We start from the raw sequence: 15,066 nt of genomic DNA, 5'->3' as shown, positions 1-15,066 counted from the left end.
ATCAACATTTCCTATAACATTCGTAAATACAAAATTATATTATTTAGAACATCTTTACTTCTAAAACGCTTCAATTTTTCCGGCGTTAAAACTTACCAGTGATGGTGTGCTCTTATAGTAATGCATGTGTATGTTATATAACCTATCCTTGTCCAACAGATGCTATTGGCGGTATAGTGCTATCTTGTTCATTCAAACCTTAGCGTCTATTGGCTGATAATTCGAATTTTCTAGTAAAATCCATGGAAGACTATTCGTGATTGGTCAGCGACAAGAGAAATCCAGAATGTTCTCGAAGCTGATTCGTCCAGTATAAAAGCAAGCCGAAAACGCGGCAAACCATCAGTATTTGAAAAGCGATTATACAAGTAAGAGAAGAGGTGAACTTGGTGGAAACACCGCGATACAATATTATATTAACACAGCGATTTATAAAAGTTATTCTTGTATTCAGTGCGAATTTTATTGAAAGCTAAATAAAATGCCAGCTATTGGAATTGATCTTGGTACGACGTATTCGTGCGTTGGAGTGTGGCAACATGGAAACGTGGAGATCATCGCAAACGACCAAGGCAACAGAACAACACCTTCATATGTGGCTTTCACGGACACGGAGAGGCTCATCGGAGACGCCGCTAAGAACCAGGTGGCTCTGAATCCCAGCAACACTGTCTTCGACGCTAAACGGTTGATCGGCAGAAAGTTCGACGATCCGAAGATACAACAAGACATGAAGCACTGGCCTTTCAGAGTCATCAGTGATTGTGGAAAACCGAAGATCCAAGTCGAGTTCAAAGGTGAAGTGAAGACGTTCGCACCGGAGGAGATCAGCAGCATGGTGCTGACAAAGATGAAGGAGACCGCCGAAGCTTACCTGGGATCGAGCGTGAAGGACGCCGTGATCACAGTCCCGGCATACTTCAACGACTCGCAGCGGCAAGCGACGAAGGACGCCGGCGCCATCGCCGGCCTGAGCGTGCTCCGCATCATAAACGAGCCCACAGCCGCCGCCCTGGCCTACGGGCTGGACAAGAACCTCAAGGGAGAGCGGAATGTGCTGATTTTCGACCTCGGCGGCGGCACATTCGACGTTTCGATTCTCACGATAGACGAAGGCTCTCTGTTCGAAGTGAAGGCCACGGCGGGAGACACGCATCTTGGCGGCGAGGACTTCGACAACAGACTCGTGAACCACTTGGCAGATGAGTTCAAACGTAAATACAAGAAAGATCTGCGCAGCAACCCCAGAGCCTTGCGACGCCTGCGAACGGCGGCCGAGCGAGCGAAGCGCACATTGTCGTCCAGCACCGAAGCGACGATCGAGATCGACGCGTTGTACGAGGGCATCGACTTCTACACCAGAGTGTCGAGAGCCAGGTTCGAGGAGCTGAACGCGGATCTGTTCCGAATCACGCTCGAGCCCGTCGAGAAAGCACTCCGAGATGCGAAACTGGACAAGAGCTCCATCCACGACGTGGTGCTGGTCGGCGGTTCGACTCGCATACCGAAGATCCAGAGCATGCTGCAGAACTTGTTCAATGGCAAGAAGCTGAACCTCTCCATCAACCCCGATGAAGCCGTCGCGTACGGAGCGGCGGTGCAAGCGGCGATCCTCAGCGGAGAGCAGCACAGCAAGATCCAAGACGTGCTGCTCGTGGACGTGGCGCCGCTGTCTCTGGGGATCGAGACCGCGGGAGGAGTCATGACGAAAATCATCGAGCGCAACTGTAAGATACCCTGCAAGCAGTCCCAGACCTTCACCACCTTCTCGGACAACCAGCCGGCCGTCACCATCCAGGTGTACGAGGGAGAGCGAGCCATGACCAAAGACAACAACCGCCTGGGCACGTCCGACCTCACCGGCATTCCGCCGGCTCCGCGGGGAGTTCCCAAAATCGACGTCACCTTCGACCTGGACGCCAACGGCATTCTGAACGTGTCCGCCAAAGAGAACAGCACCGGACGCAGCAAGAACATCGTCATCAAGAACGACAAGGGAAGGCTCTCGCAAGCCGAGATCGACCGCATGCTGGCCGAAGCCGAACGCTACAAGGAGGAAGACGAGCGGCAGCGCGAGCGCGTGGCGGCTCGCAACCAGCTGGAGTCGTACGTGTTCAGCGTGCGGCAAGCGCTCGACGACGCGGGGGCGAAGCTCTCGGAGCAAGACAAGGACAGCGCGCGGCGGGAGTGCGACGAGGCGCTCAAGTGGCTGGAGAACAACTCGCTGGCCGACAAGGAGGAGTACGAGCACCGGCTGAAGGAGCTGCAGAGGACCTGCACACCGCTCATGACCAAGCTGCACGGGCAGGGCGGCCCGCAGGCGACCGCCGGCGGCCAGGGCCCCACGGTGGAGGAGGTGGACTGAGCTGCTGGAGCTAGTCATTACCCGCGCCAGTGATAAGACTGATTTGTTTATTTGTAAATATTATCTCAATACCTCTAAGTTCCTAATTATATGAGCCAAAATATGATCATGTGTTGGTAAATAGTATTATAGGTTAATAAATTATGATTTAGAGAAAGCAAGCGTTTTATTTAACTTACCACGTTAAATATATATAATAAAGTAATTAGATTCGATAGTTTAAATAACGATTTTATGTTTTCACCGTAAAATCAGTAATGTTCCTTATTCATTTCAGTACAATGATGTCTATTATTACAATATTATATTATAGTATTCGTCGTCACAAGACTAAAAGTTATTAGTTCGTTAAACTTACTCAGGTTAAGAGGGTCGATTTGTCTTTACCCAGGTAGTACGGCCGCTGTTTCATTTCATATTATAACCTTATTTTCCAAAGGTTAGAAAATACTTGTGAAAATCACTAATCCTGAACATCATGGTAAGAATTTATGGAACTCATAAATTATTGCACCGAAAAACGAGATCATCGGAAAGTTCCATAGATCCGTCATCTGACTGAATATTTTAATCTCGTTTACTTCTCTTTCTAGACATTAATCTATTTTTTATAGCGCATCCTAACTTAACGTAAAATTAACCAGAGCTGAATTAGTTTCACATAGTAAAACGTACCTCTCTCGCATAGCCTGCAGAGAGAAGAAGCGCAGAAAACTTTATAGAAAAGAACGTATATAGACGAAAACGTATTACAAATTACCTAATAAATTCAATCAAATATTTCCATCTCAACTTATTTACTTTATTTACAAGGTTTTCGACTTTCCGGAAGTTTTGATGATAGTGGTTTAACATTTTTACAAGGATCTTTGCATTCGATTCAAATCATTACTTGCATTTGCCTCTAACTATATTTTTACCCCCAATTATAGTTTTGCTCCCAATTATAAACTTCTAAATGATATCTTTGTGCAAAAGTGTCCTATAATTAGACTTAAGTAGCAAGAAACTCATTGCCACTCTTTTAAATAAAAATTTACATTTGGATCGTTTTACAAATCATTTCAACCACAATATAACTAAGGGTATGTTCCGATATGCACTGCGAGCACTGCACAGTGCTATCACTGTAGAAAAATTCGTTCCGTTATGTACTGCAAGTATACTGCCGCAGTACCCTAGGGAAATTTATTTATGCAGTTGGTGTTTGTATGGCGATCACGAGGCTTTCGAGTCGACTTTGGAAGCTCAGGAATCCTCAATTTGTAAACAATAGACTAAGAAGAATTTACCGTCCAGTCTTGTCAAGAATTGTTACATCAAAGGCTCCGAGAAAAGTGCATAGAGACATGGAATGGGCTTTGATAAATACTATAAGTAGCCTCAGCTCATATTATAATAGTACCTACCGGAAAAGTAAAAGAGGTACCTACAAAAAAAAAGATCATTAAACAGAGCGGGTTTTAAGAAAATCCGTTGTATAGAAGTAGAAGCTTTAAGAATGTACAAAACTTGAACAAAAAAAAATACTAATAGGACATCTGGATTCCAACCGGGGTCTTCTGCTCTCCGGATCACCCATTGACCCATATTATAGTCTTGTATATGTAGTGGCGTTTACCTTTGTATTCTAATGTTGTTGTAGCTATTTCTCATTAAAACACGGATAAAACTAGATTTTTTTAAAATTGAAACCTAGCTAGATCGATTTATCGTCCCTGAAATCTCCTGTAAGTATAATAAATTTCATGAAAATCGTTGGAGCCGTTTCCGAGATTCAGAATATATATATATACAAGAATGGCTCTTTTAAAGATATAAGATATAGCCACCAGAGGGGTGGGGCTCATGAGGTCCTTGCCTCGAGCCCTCTTCATATTTAATGCTCCTCTGAGGTTCAGCGGCAATTCTATATAATCAAAAACAAATTAAACACTCAAAAGCAATTCTATATAACAAGATGAAAGACTACACCATTGAATTTTTAAAAGGAGGACAAACGAGCGTACGGTTGCCTGGTGTTAAGTGATCACCGCCGCCCACATTTTCTTGCAACACCAGAGGAATCACAGGAGCGTTGCCGGCCTGAAGGAAGGTGTACGCGTTTCTTTGAAGGTACCCATGTCGTATCGTTCCGGAAATACCGAGCAAGGAAGCTCATTCCAGAGCTTTTTTGTATGTGGAAGAAAGTTCCTTGAAACCCGAACTGTGGTGGGACGCCACACAAATGTGCCACAATCAAACAGCTCTTCGGATCACTCCCCGTGATAAATGCGGTAGAAAACACACAATGTAGCGAGGTCCCTACGCAACGCCAAGTTATGTAGCGGTTCACAGATCACTGTGTCCCCGACAATTCGGTTAAATGGTTCGAGCTGATACTGGGGCGCGACAGATTAGAAATGATAGCAATACTACATATATGACCGGACCTCCCTTATTGGTTTCTATTCTATTGGTCAATTTCGGCTACAGTCTCTCACATTCTTGTTTTAATATCAGAAGTTGTAACACAATGAACAATTTCCTTCAAATCCCACCATACATACAGCATCACCATGTTGCCAGTCTGAGAAGCCTGACCTTAGATCAATACATTTTTCGCACGTAAACCATCTTTTGTCACCAGTCATCAATCACTTCAAATACGGTTCGCTTTCATCAATCGCAAATGGACTGAATGAACAAGGTTCGTTAGGTTTCTTTTAGCGAGCTCGTGTGGCACCCAACCTTTATGCTTTTTTCGGGTTCATAGCTTTTTTCTATTGGGTCAAAACTGTTCTGTAGTCGAATTTCAGATCTTGAGCTATGTCGTAATGACTGATATGCCGATCTAAATCTAAATCACTAAAAATGTCGTCCATTTTAACAGTAACATCGACCAGAACAATGTATATTATGTCAATATCTAGTCGACACTTGCTTTAACTTTATTACCTCACGACTTCTGAATATATACCTACTCTATCAGTTTATTGTTTGTTACGTATTTTCTTCTGAAGATATTCTCAAGGACTCTTTCTTCGCCTTGTCATAGACTTAACTACCAGTTTGAATCTCTCTTTGCTTGCTCTGTACATTCCTAAGTACCTATGCTGTATGTAGATGTAGCCCGTAGCGCATTGGAGCCTAACTCGTTATTCTAACTTATAACGCGTAAAACGCGTGTTCGCGGCAAACCAGCATAAAATGAGGATAAATGTGTTTTTATTATGCGAATGCTATAGAGAGCGTTCGGCGCTGTTCCGCCGCGTACAGCGCTGTTCGTCGTCGAATGCGGCGGAACAGCTCTCTACAGGGATGGTTCGCGACTCAGAATGGACGCGGAAAGCTGAATCGACGCGTACACGTCTCCATACAAAATTGTTGTTTTGTATGGACAAAAGCTGAATAGAGCTGAATAAGTGCGCGTAGTCCTTTAAAGTTATTATTCTGATTCTTACGACGCTGTACGCGGCTGATAGAAGCTAAGCTGTATAAGTGTGACCAAAATCGTTCAGCGAAACGCGAATGGAGCTGAATAAGTGCGTGTAAGTCCCTAATAAGGCTGTAGCAATTAGAGCTGCTTGCAGTTCATTTAGGGACGGACACTTATGTTTCACTTCGTATTCGAAATCACGTTTTTTTTATAATTCCTGCCAATTTATTATTTATTTTTAAAGCGATAACCCTCACTTCTAGGATTAATAACACAAATTAAATTTGAAAACATAGCTCGCACGGAATGCGAGAGGTTGCGGGTTCGTGTCCCATATCGTTTATAAATTTGGCTTTCAAATTTAATTTGTGTAATTTTTTCTGCCGTTTTTTGGCCCAAAAAGTATAAGTTAGTATCTAAGTATAACTTCGTTAATAATGATAGTAATAGTCCATAATCTTCTTGTTCTTTTCTTTACCTCTCTGAGCCTTCCACCACCAGTGAATAATAAATTAATTTAACATTGATTTACTGAATAACCGATTTAATTTATATATCATAATGTCAGAATTGAATTAAATTAAAAAAAAAGCGGTCTATTTCAAAACTGCCTAAAAGAGGTGACGATATCTAATTAAAAATATTGAATAATTAATACTTAATAATTATAATAATTAATAGTATTGTTAATTTATAATCAAACAAACGACAATTAATAAGAAAATATTATTTTAAGTAATAAAAGTAGAAATACATATATGGTGATCAGCCAACAATTGTTTAATTAATTATAAATAAATAAAAGACGAACAAACAATTTTAATGTTCGAACAATAAAGAACAAACGAAGAACTTATAATTAAGAAAAATATCAAAAATAAAAAATAATGGAATGGGGCTAAATTGAGTGACTAGAAAATGTGAATTATCACTCTCGCTAAATCACTACATTTATTTTATACCAGCTGACCCGGCACACGTTGATTTGCCATATAAATTATTATTTTGGAGTTATACCGTTTCTTGGACATTGCAACATTTTTTTTTCTAAAATAAAAGAATTTTTCTAAAATAAACGTAGCCAAAATTACTCCTTATTACATCAGCTACCTGCCAATAAAACTCCCGTCAAAATAGGTCCAGCCATTTCAGAGACTAGCCGGAACAAACAAACAGACAGACGGACAGATAGACACCCAGACAAAAATGGTAAAAAAAATATTTTGGTATATGTACCGTATAAATATTCATATACATGTTGTAAAAAACGGATATTTACATATTACAAACAGACACTCCAATTTTATTTATATGTATAGATATACTAAATAAAAACATGCATTATGTTAAGAAAGTATATAATTATATCCATAAATAGCCACAGTACCTACTGCAGTGATAACAAAACGATAACAACAACAACTTCAATGTCATTGCACCACAATTGCACTGAGAAATATTGTAAGAATGTGTGAAGTAAGAATCTGTTTATTCTGAGTGTGTTTAATGTTTTTTTGTACACCATATACTTACTTATAATGAACTGTAGAAATCGAATGTCTGTATATAGAAAATAATGCTGAAAACCTAGTCACGGGGATGTAAAAAGAGTACAATAAAACAAATTCAGATTTTTTTATTTTTTTTATTTCTCTGTCTGTTTATCTGTTTGTACAGGCTAATCTCTGAAACTGTTGGACCGATTTAACTGAAATTTTGTTACCTACCTTTTATACCCGGTCAACATCTTAGTCCCCCTGAAAACGAGATCTGTAATGTCTTGAAACGTCGGGTTACATAAAATAATAATAAAAATGTAACTTGTACTTGTAGATATATATTCATTCCTTTTATCTAATGTAAAAACAAAGTTACAATTACATGTGTTTTATCCATTAAAAAGTGTTTTATTTAAATATGTAACACTCGCGTTATACAAATAAAATACTATCTTAGATACTTTTCCGGGATAGTTAAAAAACTAAAGTAAGTAATAATATAGCTTAGCACCTACACAACAACTTAGGTATGCACCTAGGTAATTTTGTAAAATTTATCAACCTTATATTACTGCCAGTCAAACAATGTGCATTATAAAATTTGTAAGTCCCATAAAAGCGTTTCCTGCGGGAAAGTAAAACATTGCAAAAACATAGCATTCGACCATAGCGTCTCTAAGCGTCTTTCATATTAAACTTGTAACTTATATGATTGAGTGACGGATGTTAATATCTTTTTACAAACTTGTGAAAATCTCAATCCTGCCCTCTAGCAATCCAAACTCGCAGTGTTTAATTCAAACATGATAGCCAAAGGCTTTTGGGACTCTGCGTTATCATACATACATTCTACACTAAAGATAGTTCTCTAAAAACCATACATCCATGAGTAATGGAGCAAGATGACGCTACCAACTATCCGCTCAACTAAGCCCTCCTGGCACAGAGTACTTTTGTAGGCACCTGGACTTCCATCACACAAAATCAATTACTTAAAAAAATTTGGAAAACGGTTGACCATAAAGGCCATCCCTGCAACTTCCCGCTAACTCCATACCTAAACGCTTCAAATTGTACTTATGACGATTTGTTTTGCAAAACTCTGGTAAAAGTTTAATAAAACATTATTTTTTGAATTTTGAAACGGCAATAGGTACCTAGCTAACTTTTGAATGAATGATTCGCGCGTTTATTAAATTAATGAGCCTCATAATATATCTTTGAGATTCAATTGATCGAACTCAGAATTTCGAAGTAATTCCGAAAAAACACTTTTTTCGGTTTTCTTTGGTCAACGATAAGTTACGAACGAATCAACCGATTTTAACCGGCTTGGTGGTGATCGACGTGGTTGAAGCAGTTTTAAACGTTATTCCATAAAAACCACATATGAAAAAAATTCGCAGTTTTTTTGAGTTTTCTTAAAATGAATCGAATCGAATTAAGTCCGAATCGGCCCGAATTGTTTTCAAAATCTAAGTTTGGTCAAGCCAACCGCGATGAAATCGGTCGAGCCAACCGATATCCATACATACACACACACACACATACACCAAAGATTTTAAAACGTCGAGATCTGAAAACTCGATATTCGAAAACGGGGTAAAACCAAGAACTTCCCGTATTTTCGAAAATTTTAAATTGTCTCTGGTGTAATTTGGTGAAGAGTACCAGAAGAGAAGGATTCCAGGTGATGTTTCTCGATAATCAGGTCTCAAGATCTACAATTTCATTGAAGTAACCTGGTGCAAAATTTTGTAAATATTAGTCAGATCCTCTCCTCAACAAAAAAAAAGCTGCTGATCTTCGAACGGCAAATTTTCATAAATCATAGCTAAAGATATTCTAGATCAATTCCTTCAAACAAAAACAAAATTAACTATAATCGGTTTAACCAATTAGGAGCTACGATGCCACAGACAGATACACACACTTGAAACTTTTAAGACTCATAAGAGGCATAAGCGCCGGGGTTTAAGAAGTCGTATATTACAACCTTTTTTTGGGATGATTGTGTCGAGTTCACTCCAACAATAAATATAACTTAAGGAGGGTAAAACTTTTAATCACAGGAATAATTACATATAAATCATCTTAAACTTTGAAGGTGTCCTTAAGAGTATTATTAGGTATCGCTTTGATAAGCACTAAATACCAACGCATTTAAAAAAGTAACAATTCATATTTCATACTGTAAAATATAAACCTATCCTTTGAATTTATTTATTTATGACGTTACCTGTTCGGGCGTCAACAATGCTTATTATTTATTTAAACTTATAAGCCCCAGCTGGAAAAATTATCAATTTCATATACTTACAACAACATTTTATAATGTAATTGGGATTTAGCATTGAATTGTTCATTTTATAATTACTAAGAGTGTAAATTCCACGCGGCGAAGACGCGGGCACCAACTAGTATATACGCCTTCTAGCTTATCCTACTATTATTGTTGACACCATTAACAGTAGGCCATGCCTGTAGCAATGTGTGGGTGCTGTTCAAATATGTGAGTAGCGTGTACATATATGAATCGTATAGCTAAGAGCATATTCACACAAGCAGTAAATAAACGTCGCGTTCAAATACAACGTTTTTGGATTGCGATCAAACAAAATAAGGGTAAAATAGTTTGGTGTTGTAGTCGAATTTATCTATCATCCACAACAGAAGTTTAATTATACCAGTTGATAGCCAAAGAACCAGAGAAATTATTACGTTGAGTGAGGACTGTGAATTATTGCGCCTCCCATTCCGCAACACTCCTATTTTAAGATATTTTCACAATATCACACAATAACATTATAATATCTAATAATATTTTTATCATAAATCAACGCTTTAATTTAATGGCGCTGTTAACACAATTATTGTGGTTAGGCTCTTATAATTATACATGTGTGTGTTATAAAGTCTATCCTTGTCTTACGCAAATCATTGGCGGTATAATGCTATCTTGCTCATACAATCCTTCGCTTCTATTGGCTGATAAATCGAATTTTCTAGAAAATTCTATCGAAGAATATTCGTGATTGGTCAGCGACAAGAGAAATCCAGAATGTTCTCGAAGCTGATTCGTCCAGTATAAAAGCGAGCCGAAAACGCGGCAAACCATCAGTATTTGAAAAGCGCTTATACAAGTAAGAGAAAAGGTGAACTTGGTGGAAACACCGCGATACAATATTATAATAACACAGCGATTTATAAAAGTTATTCTTGTATTCAGTGCGAAGTTTATTGAAAGCTAAATAATATGCCAGCTATTGGAATTGATCTTGGTACGACGTATTCGTGCGTTGGAGTGTGGCAACATGGAAACGTGGAGATCATCGCAAACGACCAAGGCAACAGAACAACACCTTCATATGTGGCTTTCACGGACACGGAGAGGCTAATCGGAGACGCCGCTAAGAACCAGGTGGCTCTGAATCCCAGCAATACTGTCTTCGACGCTAAACGGTTGATCGGCAGAAAGTTCGACGATCCGAAGATACAACAAGACATGAAGCACTGGCCTTTCAGAGTCATCAGTGATTGTGGAAAACCGAAGATCCAAGTCGAGTTCAAAGGTGAAGTGAAGACGTTCGCACCGGAGGAGATCAGCAGCATGGTGCTGACAAAGATGAAGGAGACCGCCGAAGCTTACCTGGGATCGAGCGTGAAGGACGCCGTGATCACAGTCCCGGCATACTTCAACGACTCGCAGCGGCAAGCGACGAAGGACGCCGGCGCCATCGCCGGCCTGAATGTGCTCCGCATCATAAACGAGCCCACAGCCGCCGCCCTGGCCTACGGGCTGGACAAGAACCTCAAGGGAGAGCGGAATGTGCTGATTTTCGACCTCGGCGGCGGCACATTCGACGTTTCGATTCTCACGATAGACGAAGGCTCTCTGTTCGAAGTGAAGGCCACAGCGGGAGACACGCATCTTGGCGGCGAGGACTTCGACAACAGACTCGTGAACCACTTGGCAGATGAGTTCAAACGTAAATACAAGAAAGATCTGCGCAGCAACCCCAGAGCCTTGCGACGCCTGCGAACGGCGGCCGAGCGAGCGAAGCGCACATTGTCGTCCAGCACCGAAGCGACGATCGAGATCGACGCGTTGTACGAGGGCATCGACTTCTACACCAGAGTGTCGAGAGCCAGGTTCGAGGAGCTGAACGCGGATCTGTTCCGCGGCACGCTCGAGCCCGTCGAGAAAGCACTCCGAGATGCGAAACTGGACAAGAGCTCCATCCACGACGTGGTGCTGGTCGGCGGTTCGACTCGCATACCGAAGATCCAGAGCATGCTGCAGAACTTGTTCAGTGGCAAGAAGCTGAACCTCTCCATCAACCCCGATGAAGCCGTGGCGTACGGAGCGGCGGTTCAAGCGGCGATCCTCAGCGGAGAGCAGCACAGCAAGATCCAAGACGTGCTGCTCGTGGACGTGGCGCCGCTGTCTCTGGGGATCGAGACCGCGGGAGGAGTCATGACGAAAATCATCGAGCGCAACTGTAAGATACCCTGCAAGCAGTCCCAGACCTTCACCACCTTCTCGGACAACCAGCCGGCCGTCACCATCCAGGTGTACGAGGGAGAGCGAGCCATGACCAAAGACAACAACCGCCTGGGCACGTTCGACCTCACCGGCATTCCGCCGGCTCCGCGGGGAGTTCCCAAAATCGACGTCACCTTCGACCTGGACGCCAACGGCATTCTGAACGTGTCCGCCAAAGAGAACAGCACCGGACGCAGCAAGAACATCGTCATCAAGAACGACAAGGGAAGGCTCTCGCAAGCCGAGATCGACCGCATGCTGGCCGAAGCCGAACGCTACAAGGAGGAAGACGAGCGGCAGCGCGAGCGCGTGGCGGCTCGCAACCAGCTGGAGTCGTACGTGTTCAGCGTGCGGCAAGCGCTCGACGACGCGGGGGCGAAGCTCTCGGAGCAAGACAAGGACAGCGCGCGGCGGGAGTGCGACGAGGCGCTCAAGTGGCTGGAGAACAACTCGCTGGCCGACAAGGAGGAGTACGAGCACCGGCTGAAGGAGCTGCAGAGGACCTGCACACCGCTCATGACCAAGCTGCACGGGCAGGGCGGCCCGCAGGCGACCGCCGGCGGCCAGGGCCCCACGGTGGAGGAGGTGGACTGAGCTGCTGGAGCTAGTCATTACCCGCGCCAGTGATAAGACTGATTTATTTGTCAATTGTACAAACTCTTTATAATTCTAAGCAAACAGCTAACACATGATCATACCTGGATACCATAAATTTATTTAAATAAATAAATTATTAAGAGTAAACTTTGTTTTATTTCACGCTAAGCTAAGATAGCAGCTAAGCAGGGCCCCGAAATATTCTCAGAGTTTTCGCAATAGTTAGTATGATGAATATTACGGCTTCATAAATAGATCTGCAATTCTCGACCAAAAATACATCAGTGAGTCATTTATTTTATAGGACTAATATTAGTATCGTTCATTTGAGAAACACAAAAATAGAATCTTGGTAGGAAGGTACAAGGTAGCAACATCAATATCTGCATTATCGTCATGATGAATACATTATTTTCAATTATTGTTCACCTTAAATCCTTTTAGAATCATAATATCACGAATTATTATTCCTTAGATTTACAATATTAGTTATAATTACTATCCATTTGTGTGCATCGAAATACACAAGTCAAAAATATCGTGATGATCGGAAGTATGTGAATATTTCTTTGTCCGTCTATCTCGTATAAACTGCAACCGCAATCGTTTGTCAGCTGAGCTTGGAAGCGGAAAATGTTCAAAAAATGTCCAATATTCGTACAATGCTAATAACAAGAGTATTTAAAAAATATATATTATAGCGTTAAAACTAATGAAATGGATAATTTATTCTTTAATAAGTTCTATAGTTTAAAACATTTTATTTTCACTCAACAGTTGAATTACACAAAAACAGACAAAATTGATGAGGAGATCCGTAGGAGAACTAAAGTCACCGACATAGCCCAAATGATTGCGATACTGAGTGGCAGTGGGCGCATAGCTCGACGGACAGATGGCCTTTGGGGCAGTAAAGTCCTCGAATGGCTACAACGTACGGGAAAACGTAGTGTTGGTAAGCCCCCCACAAGATGGACCGACGATCTGGTCTAGATCGCAGGAATACATTGGATGAGGGCAGCGCAGGACCGATCGTCGTGGAAATCTTTGGGAAGGCCTTTGTCCAGCAGTGGACGTCTTCCGGCTAATGAAGATTATGATGATGATGAGACAAAAATTGTATGACCTAATATGTGCGACAATATAATTATATAACTGTAGTGATGAGTTCAAACTTCAAACGCTCTGTCCAATGGTTTTTCTAAAAACTTCTTGTACCATATATTATATAACGTAACATAACATAGTATTATAACGTCGTGGACCAATAATAGTAATGAACGCATCTCACGGTAAATAAATGAAAATAACAACAATGTCTGTAGCGTGAAAGGAAGTCATAGCATTTCAAAAAATTGTTCTGTTGGCGGTACATTCGGTAAGGCTATGGTCTCCTATTTTATGCCGTACGCGGCGTCTCGGGTTAGCGTCAACGTTCAATTCCGTGGCTTCTAACGACAGGAGGCTGGAGGCAACGCACAGCGTCGGCGGTCAATACGTCTGGGATGACGTAGGTGGCTCAGTGGCTGCGTCAATAATTTTTTCCCAACATTGATGCTTATAAATTCAAGCAACAACTCGTCTATTCCTTTATCAAATCTCATTATTTTGTGTGACGCGAGCGACGCCCTTTACGCTGCAATGGTTCGAACTTCAAAATGACTACAGAACTCAGAAGTAGTCGTAGAGACGTGGGGCACGGTGTTCGGATGCCACGTACGGCGTCAACACGTCAGCGTCGACGTGTGAAAGAGACCACAACACAACATTTATATAGTAAGCATTGTGAAGCTGCGTACGGCGTAATGAGACGTCACGTACGGCGTAAAATAGGAGAACTGAGCCTAAGACATTAATCGAATATCACCGTGAACACAATACATATGCACTCACATGCATCTCTAAATTAAACGGATAAATCTACAATTTCGCATTCTCTGTTTGATTCTGTGTTGAGAGAGCTGAGACCAGTACATATCATATCCGCACCCGACATAGAGAATACGAATTTCATAATCTCAGCGCTGAATCCGCTTTCGATACTCGAAGTGGTCTTATGTAGGGTAAATATAGAGTAAAAGATTTCTGTGGGTTTTATCGAACGAGCCTACTGACGAGCCAAGTGTGAGATGTTTTACCTATTTGATCGCGTAAAAACTAAAAGTTAACTACGATTTTTATGGCGTCAAAATAGGTAAAAAATCTCACACTTGGCTCGTCAGTTGGCTCATTCGATAAGACCCACTGAATACTTATACTCTAACATAAGACTAGTGACAGTAGAGGAAAATATCATAGCGCTCTTTCGACGCCATACAAACTCGTACTTAACTTTTACGCGATTGAATAGGTAAAAATCTCGATTATATTCTTAGTTGACACATAAAATAATGTTGTACCATTCTTGCCGTTGCGTTTCGTTAAATTCTATAGGTTGGTACACATAAGCTTATTACTACTGCCTGAAAAGCTGGAAGAAGAAATTAGATATCTTGTATTTATTGGAGAAATGATTCAAAGAAGATTATAAATTATCACAGGCGGCAGAGGCGGCTGGCGGGGCAGGGAAGTAGGCGTGAGCAATGTATACCTAAACATAAAACAATAATAGGTTGGAAACACGTTAGAGACAGTCAGAGGG

The 15,066-nt window shown here is 41.5% G+C and overlaps 1 protein-coding gene across 6 annotated transcripts in view; it reads left to right on the top strand.

Annotated features, from left to right (window-relative positions):
* The window catches only part of LOC126977036 (heat shock protein 68-like), a 46,337-nt gene extending 33,765 nt beyond the window's left edge, over positions 1–12,572 (top strand). For 2 of the 6 annotated variants that reach the window (XM_050825694.1, XM_050825690.1), the window contains one exon: positions 10,704–12,572. In XM_050825694.1, coding sequence (XP_050681651.1) covers positions 10,704–12,422 — 1,719 coding nt within the window. In that variant the 3' untranslated portion in view covers positions 12,423–12,572. Of the gene's footprint in view, positions 1–334; positions 1,070–10,437 lie in introns of those variants that run through there. The other 4 variants (XM_050825689.1, XM_050825691.1, XM_050825692.1 and 1 more) reach the window with 4 other exon arrangements.
* The last annotated feature ends 2,494 nt before the right edge of the window (positions 12,573–15,066 follow it).

The sequence above is a fragment of the Leptidea sinapis genome, chromosome 43 (assembly GCF_905404315.1).
Source record: "Leptidea sinapis chromosome 43, ilLepSina1.1, whole genome shotgun sequence".
Taxonomy (NCBI): Eukaryota; Metazoa; Arthropoda; class Insecta; order Lepidoptera; family Pieridae; genus Leptidea; species Leptidea sinapis.
Note: the sequence above shows the minus strand (reverse complement) of the source record. Positions and strands in the feature narration are given on the sequence as shown.